Source organism: Balaenoptera physalus, assembly GCF_965194825.1.
Source record: "Balaenoptera physalus genome assembly, chromosome: 3".
Taxonomy (NCBI): domain Eukaryota; kingdom Metazoa; phylum Chordata; class Mammalia; order Artiodactyla; family Balaenopteridae; genus Balaenoptera; species Balaenoptera physalus.
Genome location: NC_138890.1, coordinates 11,843,539 through 11,865,807, shown reverse-complemented (window position 1 = coordinate 11,865,807; position 22,269 = coordinate 11,843,539). Strand labels below are relative to the sequence as shown.

Below are 22,269 nucleotides of genomic sequence, written 5' to 3'. Positions count from 1 at the left end.
GCTTCAGAGGAGGCTGTGGGGAGCTCCCTCCCCACCACTGCGAGGGGGCATTTTCAAGCACCACGTGCCTCTTCCAATTCCCTGGAGTGAGTCACCATGACAAGATGGGAGAAGCACCCCTGGAGACCAGGGCTCGGCAAAAGGCCAGACAGTAATGGTGCAATTGCTGTGGCAAACACTCTGGCGATTCTTTAGTAAGTTAAACATGGTCACCAGGTGACTGAGCAATTCCACCCCTAGGTATCCACAAACAGAACCAAAGACAGGTGTTCAAACAAATCCTTGTACATGCATGTTCATAGCAGCAGTGTTCACAATCGCCAGAAGGTGGAAAAAACCTACATGTCTGTCCATCAACTGATGAACGGATGACCAAAATGCAGTCCATACCTGTGGTGGAATATTATATAGCCTTAAAAAGGAATGATGCTCTGGTATAACATGGATGAACCTTGAAAACATGCTGAGAGAAGGAAGTCCAGGCACAAAAGGACATATAGTATATGATTCCATTTATATTAAGTATCCTGAACAGGAAACTCTACAGAGACAGAAAATGGATTAGTGGTTGCCAGAGGCTGGTTGGGTAGGGGCAGAATTGGGAAGTACCGTTTCTTTTTGGGGTCATAGAAGCGTTCTGGGATTAGTAGTGGTGGTTGCATGGCATTGTGACTACACTAAAAGCCACTGAATTGGACACTTTAAAATGGTCATAATGATGAATTTTATGTTACGTAAATTTCACCACAATTTAAAAAAAATTTTTAAGTAATCTGAAAGATGTAAAAATGACCAGCCATACAAAAATAAGCTGGCTTTGTTCCCTGGGCCACAGTTTGCCAACCCTTGGTCTAAACGTTCTAGAACAATCCAGGCTTTTGTCTTCTCTGCCTGCTGTGGGTGGCCTCAACCAGGCACAGTTAGAAACGCCTCCTAGACACTGATAAGCGCCCTACATGGCCGACTTGTCCATCTGAGTGTCCACATACAGCCCCACCTGGATATTTAAGAGATGCCTCCGATGGAGTTTCCAAACACAGAACAGCCCCCCGGCCCACCCCCACTGGTCACCCCAGCAGGTGCTGCCTTCACCCAGAGACTCAGGCATCCCGGAATCACCCCTGGTGATCTCACTGATTTTTCTCGCTTTCACTGACACCCACCCCTGGCCCACACCACCCTCCACCCCAACTGGTTCCCACGCCCCTCCCTAGCCTCCCAGATCCGCTCTTGCCCCCTCAGTCCACTTCTGGCACAGCAGCCAGAGCAGCCTTTCCAGAACTCTCCCCTGGCTTCCCACGCTCCTGGCTCTCTCCTACACTCTCTGCTTCGGGTTCTGACCCCACCAGCTTCCTGGCTGTTTCTCAGGCACACCCACTCGCTCCCACCTCAGGCCTCTATGTCCCCACCGGGAAGACTCCCCAGGGGGACACAGCCATGGCTCCTGCTCCCCTCACTCAGCCTCTGCCCACGGCACCTCCCCAGGCCTGGCCCCTGCTGTCTGTCACCTGCAGCACTGAACTCCCTCCTGTATTTCACATCTGTCCGTATGTGTCTCACCTGAGTCCCCACCTCAATCATGCAGGCGCCCTGAGAGCCAGGACTCTGAACAAACCTCAGCGCCTGGCACAGAGGAGGTGGCCTACACCTGCTCCATGGGTGACTAAGACAAACACGAGGGGCAACCTCCCAGGAACTGACTGAACTTCGAATGACCCTTCCCGGAGGGAAGACGGCCGGCTTCCCTTTGAATGCAAAGGGGTCACTAAATTACAAGCTGCACCTCAAGGTTTATCTCTTTACTTATCATCCAAGCAGCCATCGTCCCAGCCAAGCACAAGAGGGCCGGCCCCGAGAGGCAGGGTCCATCCTGAACAAGACCCAGCAGCCAAGATTCATCACTTTCCCACCGACATCCAGTGTCTCGTCCCTCTGATGTCCCGGAACGGGGACAACCGTGAACAAGACAGACGTAGTCCTCCTGTCTAATATGGAGGACTCAGTCTGCCAGGGAAGGCAAACCAACAAGAAACAGTGGATTTTTTATTTCTTAGCTTTGCTATGTTATTTTGAAGTATATAAAACGGGGTGCTGGGCTTCCCTGGTGGCGCAGTGGTTGAGAATCTGCCTGCCAATGCAGGGGACACGGGTTCGAGCCCTGGTCCGGGAAGATCCCACATGCCGCGGAGCAAATGGGCCCGTGAGCCACAATTACTGAGCCTGCGCGTCTGGAGCCTGTGCTCCGCAACAAGAGAGGCCGCGACAGTGAGAGGCCCGCGCACCGCGATGAAGAGTGGCCCCCGCTGGCCGCAACTAGAGAAAGCCCTCGCACAGAAACGAAGACCCAACACAGCCATAAATAAATAAATAAAAAACAAAACAAAAAAACCAAAAACGGGGTGCTGTGAAAATGACTTGGGGATGGGAGTGGAGGGCTCTCTGAGGAGGTGACATTACAACTAAGGCCAACCAGATCCAAAAAGATGTTGATTCAGGAGGCTGCAGCTGCAGCAAGGGGACATTCTTCCTGCCATGGTCCCCGGCCCCTCTCTGGCCACACTTCCCACATCATGGCACATGTCTATCTTCCCCTTAGATTAGTGTTCTCAACTGGGGCGATTCTGCCCCCCAGGGGACCCGTGGCAACGTGTAGAGACATTTCAGGTTGTCATACTGGGGGAGGGGGCGCTACTGCTATCAGGTGGGTGGAGGCCGGGGATGCTGCTCAACACCCCACAGAGCACAGAATGGCCCCCACAGGGAAGAAGGATCTGGCCCCAGTGGCAACGGTGCCAAGGCTGAGAAACCCTGCGCAGAAGGCTCCCCACAGGCTAAGACTTATTCATCTTCCTCAGCATCTAACAACTATTCCCTCCTTGTCGATAGTTGACAGGATACATGACGAGATGAAAAATGGAAAACACACACACACACACACACACACACACACACACACGGAGCTATACTTCAAAATAGTGAAGCTAGAAAAACCAATTAAAAAAAAAAAAGCACCAGGGCACTGGCGAGTACGGAGCCCTATAAAGTTCTCAGGCTACCGTGGATTCGAAAAGGACTCTAGGAAGCTGAGAGGACATTGCGTTTGCGCCTGGTGTGAAGCAGGGCTGGAAACATGGCAGGTCCGTGGATGTGACTGAAACCACGTGGGCGGCACGTGTCCCAAGGGAACGAAGGGCACGTACCTCTCCTCCCTGAGGAAGGGGCCCTACATATGGCTGTTTCCAGGCTGCAGCAAGACCATAAAGCCCTGGTAGGCAGCTATCAAGGGAAAGTTCTCATCAAGCCCGTCTTCAAGTTGATAGACCTGCGGTCACGAAATCCGCCTAGGGGCAGACAAGACTGGTCCGGTCTCCTTATCTCTCCAGTAGTCCTCGAAGCTGTGTGTGGAGCAGCAGGGGCCTTGTGGCTGCTTAAGGGAAGGTGAGGCTCATGTGGAGATCCAGCCCCAAGAGCAGTTACTCCGACAGGGCTTGAGAAGGCGAATTCCACACGTGGAGTGCAATTTAGGTCTTGGACTCCGGCTCTTTCTTAACGAGTGATGGTAATGACACTGTGTTTACGCAGCGCTTCAGATTCAGCAAAGTGTTCCTGCACACACTCCTGCAAACGAGCTTGCTTTTCTCCCCTAGCCATGACTGTTCTGAAGATTAATCTCCGCTAAGACTTTTATCATCTGGAGGAAGGAGCGCTACCTCTGGATCCCGGGGCTCCATTTGCAAACATGAAATGGAAGCTTTTGGAATTCAGTGGCCGAAGGCTTCCAAGTTCCTTTTTAAAAATGAGATGCACTCCTCGGCTTTAAAGAGACAACGTGCTGATGGTGGAGGTTGCCTTGTGTAGAGAAAAGGCAGAATTTATGTGCCAGCCCCCCTCGGAGAGGGACCAGCCACTGCCACATTGCCTCTCACTGCTCTCTTTTCAAATCCTGACTCCCTAATCGATAGGAAACTGCAATCTCCTTTATCATCAGAGGAGAAACCTACAAAATGCATCCAGAGTAGATTTTTGCCTTCCCTGCAAAAACCCCTGGGGCAGAGATGGAGGAGGTTGAAAGAGCTGGTTCACTTACACCAGCACTTCTCAATGCTGTGATTTTTGCTCCCAGGAGACACTTGGCTATGTCTAGAGACATTTTTGGCTGTCTTGACTGGGTGAGGGCCTAGTGGGTGGAGGCCAGGGATGCGGCTGAACACCCCACAATGCCCTGGACAGCACCCCCGTAGCAAAGGGTTTTGCCCTAAATGGCAACAGGGCCGAGGAGAGAAAAAGACAACCGTTAGCTCAAAACAGGCTTTTTTTTCCTCAGGGGATCTGGTGAGCAAACACAAGAAGGGAGTGCATAGACAGAAGAGGCAGCAACCTGTCACTCAAGGAAGAAGGGACCGAAGCCACAAGCCTGAGCTCAGGCAACGATCCTGTTGGCAGCTGAGTGAAGCACAGCAACAACAAACGTGGCTAGTCACACACGCATCTCCACCGCTTTATTTTGTGGGTGGCACCGAGGGTGATCAGAGGGACCACGGGCGCAAGTGTAAGTGTGGCCCGCTTAGTGTGCTCGGGGGAGCGCCTCAAACCAAGACCTCCGTGACTGTGGATGCAATTATTTTGACTGGACGTACAACTGTGTCAGGAGAATGACTCCCTGACACACACAGACACATCCGCTCTCGACTTAAATCCGCCAAACGGATCAATTTGGGATGCAGAGGCTGCCTATGTAGGTGTTTCAATCTATTTTGATTTCTGCTAGAAGCATTTTAAGAAAAAGATCGGCTCTTCACCAGCTTTCCAGCAGTGAAAGACATGAGCTACGCTGTCCGGCCTGAGTACCTGAGTACCACGGTGGGCTGTGCTAAGGCCAGATCACTCAAACCACTGCAGCGGCATACCTGGCTCGACAGAGGCGACTGTATGTTTAACTTGCCGTTCTTGGGAATGTCTATTCTGTACCCGAGAGGAAGGAAAGCGTTGAATCCAACAATCAGGTCAGGGTGTTCGTGGAAGAGCTGTGACACTCGTCGGATGACTCCAGGAGTATCGATGCTGGAACGAAGAATGAGAGTGGGCAGAAGCGTCTCGGGAAGCAAACTGAAGGCAGAATCGACTCCTCCCTTACCCGTGCCATGGTATGAGCTCCTCAACAGACAATGAAGCACCCTCAAATCTGACTGGCGTCATTCTGCCCACAGTGATCCACTGCCAAGGCAACCGGGCCTGGGCTCCCTGTGCCTTCCTGGCAAAACCCACAGAATATGTACACAGCACGGCTCCCGAAACACTGCAAGCACATGTGCTAGGTTCTGAAAATGTCAGGACAGCCAGCTGCAAGTCCTGGGCTCCAAGAAGTAACAGAAGGTTAAAGCCCTCTAAATGGGAGACAGATTCATTTCATATGAATTAGGGAGACTATGACACAGGAGCTGTTCCCAGCAAGTGACTATAATGTATAAATGTCAAAGGCCCGGCAAGTATGAAAGCTGCTAAGAATCTGAGGGGAGAGATAGGGTCTCCCTTAGGGCTGCAGTCAGGGCCAAGGTCTTAGCATCATGCTTGTGGAAGGAAAGCAGGCGGGCCCTGCCATATTTCCTCAGAGTGGGAAGCAGCACAGTGGGGATGTGACACTTGAGAATCTAAGTCAGAAGGACCAAGTTCTGGTCCCGTCCCTGCTCCTAAGGTGAATCTGGGCAAACCCCTGGCCCACTCTAAGCGTCAGCGAGCCCCTGTCAAACAAGCTCACTATCCATCCGGAGGTCCCCCGTCTATCTCTAACCCTCCTGATTCTGTGCCTATGAATACAGCTAATGTGTTTTAAACGCCTTCTAAGTACCTGGTTCCTTACTAAGCATTTTATGCGCATTATTTCCAAGCAGGCCTGGCACTGGGGTGAGGCAAGTGAGGCACTCACCTTGGGGATAAGATTTAAGAGAGTGCGAAAACATTCGACAATCAAGATAAATAACATTTTCATGCAATGCTTGAAAAAAAAATCTAAAATAATTTTTAAAAATCCCCAACGAACAAAATTCTTTTAAAAAATCAACATTTTGAGTAAAGACAGGATCCGACTCTGTGCTTGCTCGACTGCCTCACTCGCCGCACCCCATCACTGCCCTCGTTCCAGGAATTCCCGCAACAGCTCCACAAGGGGGTACCTTTCCGTCTCGTTTTTTGGAAGAAGGAACTGAGGCTCCCAGAAGTTCGACAACCTGCACAAGGGGTCACCCTGTTGAGGGGCAGCCGGGGTTGGGGGCTCCCACCCCGCTCAGGCAGACTGAGGCCCAGGGTGGCCCCCCGGGATGGGTAGGGGCCCCGCTGGTACCTCTGGCTTTTGAACTCCTTCATGATCTCCAGGAAACCATTGTAAGTGGCAGGGTCGCTGCCGAAGCGGATCTTCACCTGGTCCAGGTAGGTGAGGGCGTCCTCCACCTGAGGGGAGGGGGGAGGGTCCAGGTGGGCCGCGGTCGGCGGAGGAGGGGACGGGAGCGGCGGTCCCTGGCGGGAGGCGCACGGGCCGGGCATCCGAGGGGCGGAGGAGGTGAGGAGTCGGGGGTCCGGGGCCGCGCAAAGGGGAGGCCGAAGTCCGGGCGGGGCCCGGTGGGGGGCGTCGGCCTTTGGGGGCTGGACGACGGGGGTCTCCCAGGGAGGGCTGGCCCACCACTTACGTGCACCGGCAGCTTCTCGTGGCCCGCAGAGCCCGAGCGACCCCAGCGGGCGCCGCTCAGCCCCCGGCCCGCGGGGCCGCCACCGCCGCCGCCAGCGTGCGCCATGTTGGAAGTCGGAGCCGCGACCCGCCCCGCCCCCGCCCGAGGCCCGGCCGCGCATGCGCTGGCCCCGCCCTGGGGGCGAGGCCTGGTGACGCCAGGGAAGGCGGGGCTTCTTGAAGGTTCCCTGTAGGATCTTACCCTTAAAACTGAAATGCTACTAAAACGCTTTATATACCACGTGTGGGCAAACCAAGACCTGCTGCCTGCTTTTGTCCGGCCCCACAAGCAAGCTCAGAATGGTTTTTACAATTTTAAAAGTTGGAAAAAATCGGAGAAGACTATTCCGTGACACGTGAAAATTCTATGAAATTCAAATTTCGGTGTCTGTAAAAGTTTTGTTGGAACACAGGCACGCCCACTCGTTTACCGGTCATTTCTGGCTATCTTTGCGCTACAACAGCAGGGTGAATAGCTGCGACAGATGCTTAGATCTACACGCCTGATATATTCACTAAAAAAGTGTTCTGGACCCCTGCTTTATAGGGTTGATGTAACAATGGGATATGGGCACACAGCACCCTAATACCAGGACCCTAGGGTGAACTTTTGCTAAATTGCTCTTGACTTAGTCCTGATCCTGTTATCTTCGCTTCTCTAGTCCTGATCCCATCACTTCCCCACTGGACCAGTTCGGGAGTCTCTTAACCAGTTTTTCCAGTCCCAGTGCTATCAAGAATTGAGATCATTCCACAGCTGCTTCCAAATCTCCAAGATCTTCCTATTTCTTGTGAATGAAATCTAAGCACCTACATGCAGCACTGAAGGTAATAAAAACCTGGCCCTTAGGAACTTGTTCCTGCAGAATTTTCCACCAAAGCAAGCTGCCCTCTCTCTGTGCAGAACCTCCTGTCAATGTCTGCCTAGCTTGGCTGCTTCCTGGCCCCGTACATCAGCACATATTATTTACCTTGCCGAAAGCCCCGTTCTATCTCTTCATTACACAGAAAGCACCCTACACATCCTGCAAACTACAACCCAAATGTCCTCTCTTTCAAGAAGCTACCCGACCTCTCCTCTGCCATCCACAGTCTCTTGCACATCATCTTTATTTGGTATCTCTTTTTATATATGAAGAGGTGCAGGAAAGCTGAGTTGGCTGCCCATTGGCAGTGAGTGCATCATTTGCCAGGGGTCAGGAGTAGTATGGTGAACAAAACTGATAAGGCTTTTACCCTCACGGAGTCATCAGTCTTTCAAGAATGACAGGAATCAAATAATCACAAACACAGATGTAAGGTTTCAACTGTAACAGATACTTTCAACTGTAACAGATACCTTCAAAGAGAAGGTACAAGTGTAATAGTTACTATGTTCCAGTTACTATGGCTGTGTTACAAACCATCTCAAGATTTAGAGATTTACAATGATAAGAACATTTATTTTTCTCTCCAATCTACAATTTGGGCAGGCTTGGCAGGAATAGCTCATCCTTAGCCCCTCAATGTCAGCTGGGTGGCTGGAAGGCTGAGACTGGAATCCTCTGAAGGTTTACTCACTCACATGTCTGTCAGTTGCTTCTGGCTGTAGGTTGAGACCAGTGCTGGGGCTGTTGCCAGGATTGCCTACATGTGGCCTCCTCATGCAGCCTGAGCTTCCTCACAATATGGCAGCTAGGTTCCAAAACCAATCATCCTGAGAGGAGTAAGTGAGCGGGGTGGAAGACTTATAGCCTTTTCTGATCTACCTTTGCAAGTCACACAGAATCAAAAGTCCCTCCCAAATTCAAGAGGAGGGCCAACAGACTCCAGAACGTGGTGAGTGGCCAGGTTCTGGAATAGCATGGGGGATAGGAAATATTGCCATGACCATTTTTGGGAAATACCTTCTGCCACCCGAGGGACTTAACCCAGACTAGCAGGGGATGAGAACAGCTTCCCAGAGGAAGATGTCCATTCTAGCTGAGTTCTGAAGGATATGTAGGTGTTCACCATGAAAGTCAGGGGGAACGGCTGTGCAGAGGCCCTGTGGTGGGGAAGAGTGTGGCACATTTGAAGAACTTAAAAAAAAAGAAAAAACAAAAAGACCAGTGTTGTTGGACTGCAGATGAATGGGAGGAAGAAAGAGAGAAAGAGAGAGAGAGAGAGCAGAATAAGAATGGAGAGGACAGAGGGGGCAGGCTACTCATTCTTATGAGATGAGTTAAGGCTTTTGGTCTTGGCATTTAGTGCTGGTAGAAACTGCGCATGGGTTCTGTACAAGGAACTGTTTGAGCAGCTTTGAAGTTGGAAGCAAGTACTCTGACTACTCTGCAGGGAAGTGATTGGAGGGGAGCCAGGGAGGGTGCAGGGAGGCTGTTTCATCATTTAGGCAGGCAAAAGATGATGGTGGTTTAGACCAGGATGGGAGCAGAGGAGGTGGAGAGAAGGGGGTGGAAGGGAGGGATATTTAGAAGGTAAAGCAGAGAGGAAGTGGTGCTGGGTGGATGTGGGGGTGAGGGGTAAGGAAGCATTGAGGATTCATAGCTCCCAGCCCACAAAGGGATTCTGCTCAGTTTCACTGCATTCCTGTCTGAACAGCAGCTAAGGCAGCCTGAACCACATTCGGAGGCCACCGGAGTCTGGATAGCCCTTTCCACACCAACACCCCCTGGCAACAGTCCGTATCCCGAGAATCAACGACACATGTTGGCTCCTGATATGCCCTAGGGTCCTCACACAAGGCCCCCCTTCCACAAGGATCACTGAGTTTTCCATTCTTTTAATAGGTCTCACAGGGTCAAAGGAAGCCCTCACTCATTTGGAGAATGGACAACCACAAGCCAATTCCACCTTGGGCGTGTGTGAGTTCTGAAGGATGCACGAATATGTGCATGTTTGTGTGTATGAGTGCGTGTGTTCAACATGTGGGCAATAGTACACGTACATCTTTTCATTCTCATTTTTATAAAGCATAAAAAGTTGCTAAGCTAATTTTTTTCTTTACTATTCTCATCTACACAGATTAAATTGAAAACCTTACAGATAAACAACAGGACCTATTGTATAGCACAGGAAACTATAATCAATATCTTGTAATAACCTATAATGGAAAAGAATCTGAAAAAGAATATATATATATATTCATATGAATCACTTTGATGTACACCTGAAACTAACACAACATTGTAAATCAACTATACATCAATTTAAAAAGTTAAAATGGTTTGTATAAAAATAAAAAATAATTTTAAAAATTTTTAAATAAAAATTAGAAAAAAATTGAAAACCTTAGAGTTGACAGTTTAGCTAGAGAGTTCAGATAAATTTGGAACACAAATGTCCTTACCATTTGTCTAATTTAATGGCCTTAAGGTAAGATTCTTAGGTGGGTCTTTTGTTGGACAGTATTTTGGCAAAGTTAAGAAGATCAAACGATCTTATTTTGAACTAACCTAAGTCTTCCCAGGTGACAAACATTAGGATCAAAATCTCTGAAGTCCAGAATCACGTGTTGTAACAGAATTCGAAGGCTGCTGGAGATTCTCACGCCCTGGTGTGGGTGCCCTGCCCCGTCTCCCATCCTGGAGTGTGGGAGGGCCTGGGAACGTAATGGATGTCACGCTTACGTTTAGGTTATGCTACACGGCGAAGGTGAAGGGAATTTGCAGGTGTATTTAAGGTCCCAAATGAGTTGATTTTTAATTCATCAGAAGACAGATTATGCTAGGTGGGCCTGACATAACCAGGGGCACCCTTTAAAAGAGTCTGGAAGTCAGAGCCTTGAAGCAGCAGGGAGGTGTGATCCTGTTGGCCTTGAAGGAGGCACCAGCCATGTCGTGATCTGCCTCTGGAAAGAGGCAGCTTCTGTGAGCTGAGAGCCACAGTCCTACAACTGCAAGGAACTCAGTTATGAAGGAGCATGGACCAGGGCTCTGAGCCTGACTGTGAGATCCTAGCCCCTCTGACACCTTGTGAACCCTGAACAGAGAGCCCAGCCACACTGTGCCCAGACTCCTGATCCACAGACACTGTGAGAGAATAAATGGCTGTTCTTTTCAGCTGCTAACTTTGAGGTGATTTGTTATGCAGCAATAGCTAACTAATACTCCTATGAAGTAGTCATGTCAAAACCTATGAAGTAGTCTTGTCAAAACTGTTTACCTTGTGATGATGAGGTGTCAATGTATGTTCCTCAAGTGTAACAAATGTATTGCTCTGGTGAGGGATGTGGATAATGGGGGAAATTACACATGTGTAGGGGCAGGGGGTATATGAGAAATCTCTGTACCTTCCACTCAATTTTGCTGTGAACCTGAAACTGCTCCCCAAAATAGTCTCTTAAAAAACATGTTTAGGGCTTCCCTGGTGGCGCAGTGGTTGAGAATCTGCCTGCCAATGCAGGGGACACGGGTTCAAGCCCTGGTCTGGGAAGATCCCACATGCCGCGGAGCAACTAGGCCCGTGAGCCACAAATACTGAGCCTGCGCGTCTGGAGCCTGTGCTCCGCAACAAGAGAGGCCGCGATGGTGAGAGGCCCGCGCACCGCGATGAAGAGTGGTCCCCACTTGCCGCAACTAGAGAAAGCCCTCGCACAGAAACGAAGACCCAACACAGCCATAAATAAATAAATAAATAAATAAATAAATAAATAAAGAACGTGAATTTCTTTAAAAAAAAAAAAAAGCAAACTGGGCTATTCATTTCAGTAACAGTCAAGTGGTCTTAGTTTGCATTCAATTTCCAATCAGTTTCTCAATCTATTTCATCTGAAGTCTTCACATAAAAACAAAACAAAACAAAACAAAAAACATGTTTACCCTAAATCTAATCAAGCTTTTTAACACTAGGATTGGCAGATTGTAAATATTTTATATTTTAAAGAAAGAAAGAAAGAAAGAAAGGAATAAAGGCACAGACATAGTGAATGGATTTGAGGACACAGGGAGGGGGAAGGGTAAGCTGGGACGAAATGAGATAGTGGCATGGACATATATACACTACCAAATGTAAAATAGATAGCTAGTGGGAAGCAGGCACATAGCACAGGGAGATCAGCTCAGTGCTTTGTGACCACCTAGAGGGGTGGGATAGGGAGGGTGGGAGGGAGACGCAAGAGGGAGGGGATATGGGGATATATGTATATGTATAGCTGATTCACTTTGTTATAAAGCAGAAATTAACACACCATTGTAAAGCAATTATACTCCAATAAAGATGTTAAAAAAATAAAAATTAAAAAAATAAATAAAAATGAAAACTTTTTATATACACACACACAAAAATAAATATATAATAAAAATAATATTATAAATATTATATATAATACAAATATGTATGCTTATTATATAATATTTATATATTATATATACAATATTAATGTGTATAATATAAATATGTATAATATAGATAAATATAAAGGGCCAGATTATAAATATTTTTGGCTTTGGGGCCATACATTCTCTGTCACTGTAGCATGAAAACAGCTGTAGGCAATATGCGAATAAAGAGGCATGGCTGTGTTCCAATAAAACTTTATTTACAAAAACAGGCATGCAGGGACTTCCCTGGTGGTCCAGTGGTTAAGTCTCCATGCTTCCAATGCAGGGGGCCCAGGTTTGATCCCTGGTCGGGGAACTAGATCCCACTTGCATGCCACAACTAAGAGTCAGCATGCGGCAACTAAGAAGCCCACGTGCTGCAACTAAAAAAAAGATCCTGCATGCAGCAACCAAGACCCAGCACAGCCTAAATAAATAAATAAATAAATAAATATTTTTTTAAAAAACAAAAACAAGCATGCAGGCTGTGGCTTGCTGACTACTGCTCTAGAATATAAGAGGCTAAATAGACAAAACAACCAAATGCAATGCAATGTGTGAAGAAATCTTGATTGGGTCCTAGTTTGAAAGAAGCAGCTAATTAGGAATGTTTTAGGGCTAATTAGGAAAAGTAGGAATGCCTATTAAAAGATATTAAATAATGATTGTTAGTTTTGGTAGGTGAATGCAGCTATGTAGGAGAATGACCTTATTCCTTAAAGATGCCTCCTGACGTATTTAGGGACTGAAGTGTCTTGATATCACCAGGGCCGAAATTAGGATGAGGAGAGTGAGGAAAGTTTGTGCCAAGTACAGGATCAGATCCTATTTTTATTTAAAATGTTGGTATTTTGTTTATCATGCATTTTTATTCATTTTGATTAAAAAGTTATGGTAATACAATATTTATTTTGATGGTTGAATTTCTTTGGTGCCTCTTAAACTTTGTGTCTGAGTGCCCCACTCTCCTCACCCTAGTCCCAGCTGTCACTTTGAACTGGTTTAGCAGGAGATTGGCAGCGATAGGGCAATCGGGGAATCTCGAGAGTAACTAAATGCGTGTTCATTGTTCTCAATATTGCAACTTTGCTGTGGGTTTGAGCATTTTCTTTTTTTTTAATAAATTTATTTATTTATTTATGTTTGGCTGTGTTGGGTCTTCATTGCTGCATGCGGGCTTTCTCTAGTTGGCGGCAAGCGGGGGCTACTCTTCAGTTCGCTGAGCAGGCCTCTCATCGTGGTGGCTTGTCTCTGTTGCTGAGCACAGGCTCTAGGCGTGCGGACTTCAGTAGTTGCAGCACACGGGGTCAGTAGTTGTGGCTCATGGGCTCTAGAGCGCAGGCTCAGTAGTTGTGGCGCACGGGATCAGTTGCCCTGCAGCCTGTGGGATCTTCCTGGACCAGGGCTCAAACCCGTGTCCCTGCATTGGCAGGCGGATTCTTAACCACTGCGCTAACAGGGAAGTCCCGAGTGTTTTCAAGTTAAGTAAATAAATTTAAAAATCTCTAGACTTTTAAAGTTAAAAAATTTTAATTAACTAAACCCCCCCCCAAACTCATAGATACAGAAAACAGATTGGTGGTTGCCACAGGCAGGGGGTGGGGGTGGGTGAAATGGGTGAAGTTGGGCAAAAGGTACATCCCTGGGGAGAGGAATTGGGGAATTAAGAGCTGTTTGGGTGACCAGATGTCTTGATTTCCCAGTGACTGAAGGGTTATCAGGACATGGGCCTTTCACTTTTAACTGGGATAGTCCCCTATAAACAGGGTCACCATGATCACCCTACTTCTTATTTTTACCTTATGTCCTTCTTATTCCTCTGTTCTATTTGATTTGCTTGCCATGAATATGTATTATTATTATTTACATAACTACCTGATAAAGAAGCTGATTTCTCATCAAAAAAAAATTTATGATAAATAGTCCTGGAGACGTAATGTACAATATGGTGACTATAGTTAATAATACTGTATTGTATATTTGAAAGTTGCTAGGAGAATAGGTCTTAAAAGTTCTTATCAAAAAAAGAATGAAATAATGCCATTTGCAGCAACATGGTTGGACCTAGAAATTATCAAACTAAGTGAAGTAAGCCAGACAAAGACAAATATTATATGATATCACTTATATGTGGAATCTAAAAAAAAAGATACAAATGAACTTATATACAAAACAGAAATAGACCCACAGACATATAAAACAAACGTATGGGGGCTTCCCTGGTGGTGCAGTGGTTAAGAATCCGCCTGCCAATGCAGGGGACATGGGTTCGAGCCCTGGTCTGGGAAAGATCCGACATGCCGTGGAGCAACTCAGCCCATGTGCTACAATTACTGAGCCTGCTCTCTGGAGCCCGCAAGCCACAGCTACTGAGCCCACGCACCGCAACTACTGAAACCCGCATGCCTAGAGCCTGTGCTCTGCAACAAGAGAGGCCACCGCAATGAGAAGCCCACGCACCACAACGAAGAGTAGCCCCCACTAGCCGCAACTAGAGAAAGCCTGCACATAGCAACGAAGACCCAATGCAGCCAAAAAATAAAAAGTAATTAATTAATTTAAATAAATAAATAAATAAATAAATAAATAAATAAAACTTACGGTTACCAAAGGGGAAAGGAGGGAGAGGGATAAATTAGGAGTTTGGGATTAACATGTACACACTACTATATATAAAATAGATAACCAACAAGGACCTACTGTTTAGCACAGGGAACTGTACTCAATATTTTGTAATATTCTATAAGGGAAAATAATCTGAAAAAGTGTGTGTGTGTGTGTGTATACATACATATGAATCACTTTGCAGTACACCTGGAATTAACATAGGTCATAAGTATAAGTATAGTTGTAAATCAACTACACTTCAATTAAAAGCAAAGTTCTTATCACAAGAAAAAAATTGTAACTATGTGTAGTGATGGATATTAACTAGACTTACTGTGATCATTTCACAATATATACAAATATCGAATCATTATGTTGTACACCTGAGACTAATATAATGTTATATGTTACTTATATGTCACTTTTAAAAGGACTCTCTAGAATTTAATATAAATTAATTCCTGCTGTAACTAGAGGGGCTGTATATTCCAATTGCCTTGGGACAGTCCAGTTTATTGTAGTTGTCCCAGAGTACTTGTTAAGAGCATTCCTTTTCACTCTCTAGAAGTGTCCCAGTTTGGATAGTGTGTTAATATAGTCCTGTTCACACAATAACCACGCTCTCACTCTGGCTCCACCATGGCTGGGGGACTTCAAGCAAGTCACTCCACTGCAAAGCACAGTGCTTGTCAAACATTCATAGCAACCAAACACCTTCTCAAATGAAAACTCACTACAAAAACCCCAACGTAAGCAACAATTCGGAGTAGCATTTTATTAGTAAAAATTTCTTTCCTATGTTCAAATTAGTGTTTACGTACAAAGCAGTTGATTCTCACTGAGGCTGTTGAGATGGACACACACATTTTAAGCCAGAAGTTGTAGCTGAAATCTTAGTCACATCCACTTTATTTCTGCGTTGGGTAAACCCCTGATTCACAGAAGACGTGGTGGCAAGGAGTAGCTATTTTTTCAAGGGCTCCCTTCACAATCTAAGTTAAATGGAGATGGCAGGAGAATCCTACGTTAGTTATCTCCAACACCTTAAAAAAATGCTACCCAACATGTATTTTAAAATTACAGTTATAAAATATTTTTTAATGGAATTTGATGCTAAGTAACGTTTGCAGAACTGTCAAAGCCCTCATTGGAACACTCGTTTGAGAAACAACTGAATGAGAGTCAGGTCACATGCAGCTCAAAAGCCTCTGTTTCTAAGGTTGTTTTTTCTGAAACTCTTGTCTGGAATCCAATGGGAGGGGGGGAAGGAAGGAATAGCACCTTGAAGGTTTGGACTCTACTATCCATATAGCAAAAGCCCCAGAAGCAAGTGGGGCTTTTAGAAGGCTGCAGGCAAAGAAGAAAGAGCCATTTAAGTGGAGCGGAAACAGTTGGACTGTTGAACTTGCACAAGGCAGAGGTGGTCCAAAAGCACAGCAGGGAGATGTCGGTAACTTCTTCCATCTGCTTCCAAGAGCCTCCAGTTTTTAAGATAAAAAGTATCATTATTCTCAAAGTGTGGGAGCCAGGGAGTAGAGATGGAAGAATGGTAACAGGTTTACTGGTTTAATGCCAAGTTGGGTCATGAGTCAGATCAGGAACTAGAGACATGGGCCAAATGTGCCTATAAGTGTAAATTTGAGCCAATTGCCAACTTTTAAAAATGAGAACATTTCTCATAAAAGTTTGGATTTCTGGCTTTACTTATGACAACAGGAAGCTCTGGCACCAGTAGGCTGCTTTCCCCATGGTGATTCTGGGGTAGAGTCAAGGTACCCATGTCTACCCAAGACACAGCAGTGCCCTCCATGTTCCCATTGTCACTATCACTCTCTGCTGGTCACCCAGGTGCACAGCAATCATCTAGATTACTCGTTGGCCCCTGTGGGCATTTGAATGTGCCACCCATGGAATTGATGTTTGTGCTTCTGAGTTTAAAATTAAAGTGAGGTGGTCCCAATAATAATTGGGACAGGAAGGCTCTGGGCTTTCATTTCGCAGAGTTCTTGCACCTCGGGCTCATGATTTTGAGCAAATCACAGCTACCTCTGCAAGGCTGTTTCTCCATCTCTGAAATGGATGAAGAAACTCCTGCCCTCCCTGACGTATGGGCTGTGATAAGGATCAGACTACAGCACCTGGTGCTTTATAATCTATAAAGCTCTGTGGTCCATATTTGTGTTTTGGTTGGTCTCACATCCATCCATCCCCCCCTTGACCTGGTACAAGCACCCTAGTTTCCCTGGGGAATAGCCTCTCCCCTTCTCAGTCTACGTGGTTGGGTGGTGTTGACTCCATCCTCAGCCTGGATGGGCATGGGGTCAGGCCCACCAATCAGAGTGCTACATTCTCCCCAGAGATAGCTTTGTGATCCGGGATGGGTGTATGAGCTAATTGGGGCTAACAGACTTAGAACCAGGACTTTGGTTCAAACTGTTGGAAAAGGGAAACTCTCTTTTCTACTGAACTTTGCTGTCATGTTGCTAACTTGGGGGTGATGGGTCTGTGAATGGAGCTGACAAGGAGGAGAAAAAACCAGAAAGATGGTAGGAAGCAAGGTCTGGGTCACATAATCGGAGGCTTTGGGTCCAGATATACATCAACACATACAGTCTTTTTGATTAAGATTGAATGGGGCTAACTCACTGGAGACACAGGGGGTTTTTACACTAGCAGGCAGACTGGTGAGCATTTGTTTGATTTAGATTCGTTTCCCTGGGCACTGCCTCATCTCGAGTCCTGGAGTGCTCCTGCAGCAGCAGCCAGCTCTTCTCTCTGCCTGGATTTGACCATCCACACTGCTTTTTTGAAGTTCTTGAGAGGGTCCTGTTGTGAGATTCTTGACGAAGGGCACTGGAAACGTTCACGGATGAGATAGCCATGTCTGGTGGGGGCAATGAAGCCGTTGGAGGTTGGGATGATTCTGTTCATCACGGCATGGACAAACTGGATGGCCAGCAGTGTGCCTGTCGGGGGAAGTGGAGGGGGGGGCACAAATGATAAAAATGTGGCCACAGAGATTCAATCTCACACATTGAGAGTTGGCTGCATGGCGTCAAATCTCTGCAATGCCCCTTACTAGCTTAGGCATGAAAGCCAACCTCTCAGAGTCCCTCTTGCTTCATCTGCAATATGGGAACCATAACTGAGCCTACCTGCTGAGGGGAATTCTGAAGATTTGAAGATGTCACGCATGTCAGGTGCTAACTATCAGTTTCAGCCAGAGCGAATTCAGTAGATGTTATTATTGGAGGAGGAATGGGAAGACAGGTTGTGAACCTGCACAGGATGGGCTTTTAAGGCCACAATCCACAGACCTCACCTTCTGAGCCATCATCTTTTGGCCAGGCATCTTTGTTACTCTGTATTAGACTACAATGTATTGGATTATAATGTACTCAATTACAATGTATTAGATTATAATGTATTCAATTATAATGATTCAATCACAATGTTTTCAGTTATACTGTATTCGATTACAATGTATTCAACTCTACCTGATATTCACTCAGCCACTTACTTGCTTTGTGACCTTGGGAAAGTTCCTTAATCACTCTGAACTTCAGCTTCTTCATTTGTCAGATGGGGATAGCAATAGCTCCTAAACCCCTGCCAGTGTCACAAGGGTTCCTTTCTCTATAGGAGAATGTGACAAAGGTGACCATGGGGACCAGGCAGACCAGCTTGAAACCACAGCCCACCCCATCTCTCAGAGCCTCAAATTTTGTAAAATGGTGGTGCTTATTGAGAGAATTAAATGGCATGGTGACAGTACCCAGGACACAAGAAATGTTAACTCCTGTTACTATGTCCTTAGTGTAATATTGAACAGAGTGAGAGATGTGAGGTTTTCAAAGTGGTTGATCTTAAGATGCCCCAAACATTTACAGGGGCTAAGGAAAGAGAATGAATGAAGGTCAACATCCTATAAGATACAACATGTGAACATTGCAAATCTAGCTAATAAGCTATTAAATGAAACATGTTCTATCCTTCTACACTGATGGATGTACCTTCAGAACCACCTGGAAGGTCAGGTTTGGGTTGAGGATTCTTGGGCTCCTCAGTTCCATGCCAGAATGTAATGGTGTGGGAGAGCCCAGCTGTCTGTGGCTTGCCCCCTTCTCTTCCCACATCCAGCTCCATCTTATATCCCTAGGGGCCTCAGACACATACATGTGAACCCCCCAACCTATCTCACACATCCAGCCTCCATGCACACCACTCCAAGACCACCCTCCAAGCCTGGGAGTGTGTACACAAGAGGCACAGCCCACTTTCAGAAGGATAGAGCTGGGGAAGAGGCCTGCACAGGCCTGAAAGAGGGCTCCTGGGCAGGTGGGGAGGGTGTTGTGGAGTTCTAGGTACCCAGAGCATGGGTCTAGAAGAGGAGGTAAGCTCCCATTGGGTCTGTCCCCTGAGCCTGCAGATACTTCCCTAAGCAGAGGGACCCAGCTAGGGGAGGCTGGAGTGGGGCCCTCTAATGGCCAGGGTTCAGAACAGAGTCCTTCATTCCCAGATGTAAGCTCAGTCCTACCTGCAAAGCAAAATGACTCACCATCCAGCACACTCCAGACGATTATGGAGTGATCTTTCAAGCCTGCATAGACGTAATTGTCATCCTTGGAGAAGCAAGCACATTGAACTCCTCTACAGTAAGAATTCTGTTGAAAAAGGTAATGTGATCTTGATTTCAGACTGAAAGACACCCAGGAGTCCAGCCCCAAGGCACTTGTATGGGAAGCCAGACTTATAAGCACCTTTTGAGAGACAGATCAAGTTAAAACCTGGAGAGATGGGTAGCATCGATATTCCCAGGACCAAAACACGTCTTCAAAGAGATTGGATTGAGAGGATTAGTGACATTTTGCACTGGAGAATGGGAATTATAGGATTTAATTTCTTAAATGACCTTGGTTATACAAGTATTAGCTCCAATTGCATTTAATTAAAAGTTATATGCTAAATGCAATTTGGGATCCTAGAACAGAAAAAGGGAATTCACTGAAAAACATATGATCCCAATAAAGTTGATAGCTAATGATATTGTTCCCATGTTACCTTCTTAGTTTTGACAAACGTACTCTAGTTGCATAAGATGTTAATATCAGGGGAAGCTGGGTGAGGGGTAAGTAAATGGGAACATTTGCACTATCTTCACAACTTAATCTGTAAATCTAAAATCATTCCAGGGACTTCCCTGGCGGTCCAGTGGTTGGGACTTCACCTTCCAATGCGGGGGGTGTGGGTTCGATCCCTGGTTGGGGAGCTAAGATCCCACATGCCTTGCAGCCAAGAAGCCAATGTTGTAACAAATTCGATAAAGACGTTAAAAAATGGTCCCCATAAAAAAAAAATCTCAGAAAAAAATCATTCCAAATTAAGTTTTATTTTTTTAAAAAAACCAAAAAGCTAGGTGTATTTAACTGCTGTGGTGACATTTCCCATCTCAACGAGGCAAAAGATTACTTACATCTCAGCCTTATAGTGGCTTCATAAAAATAAATGTCAAGTGGGAGGAAGGCTTTTTAAGACAAAACTACACATATTCTGTTCTCTTAGTTACAAGAGCGTCTCCCTTAGTTTATTAACAATTTTTGTATCTTGCCACCTAAGGTATGATCTTTGTTCTCCATCTGAGAAACTGGAATAATAGCAACAACCTTACAAGATTGTTGTGAGGATTAAATTATAGAATGATATTTTAATATGTATATTTTGCATAATATACATAATATGAATTTGTAAATATATAATACAGCTCTTAATCATATTGATACAAAAATCATAACTCCTTACGAGATGGACAGTGCAAACTGTCTTAGACACTTTGTATGAAAAGAAGTCACCAGTTTCCCTTTTCAGAGCCTTCACAGTTGCTGTTCCTTCCGCCTAGAATGCTGTTCCACCCGCCTAGAATGCTGTTCCACCAGACTTATCTGACCTTCTTAAATAGCAGCCCTTGCCCATCTCTACCTCTCCTTATCTCGCCCTATTTTTCTTCAAAGCTGTTGTTGCACCCCAACCATCATGTATTTGCTGCTTTGTTTTTATTTCACAGACATTTAATGGTCAAGAGCTCTCTTAGGGACAGGGGCCACCTAAGTGAACAAAACACACAAAAATCCTGCCTTCCCAGAGCTCACAGTGTCTCCCCTACTAGAATGTGGCTCCAAGAGGTGGGACACTGTCTGCCCTGGTCACAGCTGCTTCCTCGGCACTAGAAAGAGCCCGGCATAGGCTGTACAATCAAAACCTTTGGGTGAAAGAAAGGCCAGTCAAGATGAGGGTGAGAAGAGTGAGGCAGGGCTGTGCCAGTGCAGGATTTGATCCTGTCTTCATTTTAAATATTGATATTTTGTTCTTTGTGGATTTTTGCATTTATTTTGATATTTTTAAACACTGCACTAAAATATCTCTCTGGATGGCCAAGTTTTTCGCACCCCCTTAAAACTCTGTTCCAGAGGCGAGGACCTCTCACTTGACTCACCATAGCCCCGACCCTGGTTGGTGGCACCTGGCATGCACTTAATAAATGATGCCTGTCATCAGTTTTCTAATGCCAGGACCTAGCGTGTACGTCGTGGGGACGGGCTACTCACCGTGTAGCTCATCTCAAATTTCCACTTGCACGCCTGAAGGTCCCAGAGACACAGCAGGGCTTCCTCGGACCCACTGACTGCCAGCTGCTCTTTGTGGCTGACCTCCACACAGGTGACTCGGCTCCCGTGGGCCTCCAGAGGGAACACCTTGGAATTCGCACATTCGTAAAAGAAGAGGTCTCCGTTGGTCATGCCATAGATCACGTGGTAGTCGGCCAGAACAGCCACGCTTGCTATGGTGTCAGGCAGCTGGGTATAGAAGGTGTAGGTTGGCCTGTTGATGACTGGACAGGGGTCCCCGGGGCTGATGTCCAGCACCAGGACGATGTTGTCATAGGCGATGGCCAGGTGCCCCTCGTCCTTACTAAGGGCCATGCAGTTGATGGCTTTCCGGGCTTCTGGAGGAGGGATGCACATCACATGCTGTCTGGAATTCAGTGGGAACACCAGGACGATCCTCGAAACGAGGCCGGTGAAAAGGAGATTGGCCTGCTCAGTGACCTCCAGACACCTGACCTCATTAAAGGTGTCCAGGGCATCTTGCTCTTTGCCTGCCGTGGGAAGAAGACTGCATCAAGAACAGATCACGGGGATGCTGGTTCCGAATTTTAAGGATTTTAAAAAATGCTTTCATTACCCATCCTCTTCAACTTGGCTACTGCCAGTTTCCTTGCTTCCACTCTTGCCTGCCAATCATCCAAGCTTTAAAAAATGAAAATCGCAGCATCTCACTGCCTTGCCTAACACCCTCTGAAGACTTCTCACTCCCCTCAGAACAGAACAAATGTACATGCCTTTCCCTGGTCTTCATGGCCTCACGTGACCTCTCATCCCAAATGTTTCCTTTTACCAACTTCTGTAAGGGGCAGGAGAGTAATATTTTTGCCTTGTAGGCTGTATACTCTCTGCTGTAACCACTTAACCTTGCTGGTGTAGCCCCCAAGGCAGCCAAAAACACTATGTAAACAAATGGGTGTGTCTAGATTTGGCCCTTGGGCTGTAGTTTGCTGACTCCTGTCTCATTGCCCTCCACCCTGCTCTA

At 46.5% G+C, this 22,269-nt stretch overlaps 2 protein-coding genes across 5 annotated transcripts in view; both read right to left on the bottom strand.

The window, feature by feature from the left end:
• SIN3B (SIN3 transcription regulator family member B) overlaps positions 1-6,836 on the bottom strand; it is a 38,139-nt gene extending 31,303 nt beyond the window's left edge. For 3 of the 4 annotated variants that reach the window (XM_082453355.1, XM_082453356.1, XM_082453357.1), the window contains exons 1-3: positions 6,681-6,836; positions 6,338-6,444; positions 4,908-5,061 (exon numbers count right to left, since the gene is read on the bottom strand). In XM_082453355.1, the coding sequence (XP_082309481.1) occupies positions 4,908-5,061; positions 6,338-6,444; positions 6,681-6,785 (366 nt within the window). In that variant the 5' untranslated portion in view covers positions 6,786-6,836. Of the gene's footprint in view, positions 1-4,907; positions 5,062-6,170; positions 6,225-6,337; positions 6,445-6,680 lie in introns of all 4 variants that reach the window. The other variant, XM_082453358.1, reaches the window with a different exon arrangement.
• A 10,670-nt stretch (positions 6,837-17,506) lies between these two features.
• Positions 17,507-22,269, bottom strand: part of NWD1 (NACHT and WD repeat domain containing 1) — a 67,595-nt gene continuing 62,832 nt past the window's right edge. Inside the window, 2 exon segments of the mRNA XM_082455090.1 lie at positions 17,507-19,289; positions 21,228-21,778. Of these exon segments, the coding sequence (XP_082311216.1) occupies positions 18,621-19,289; positions 21,228-21,778 (1,220 nt within the window). The 3' untranslated portion in view covers positions 17,507-18,620.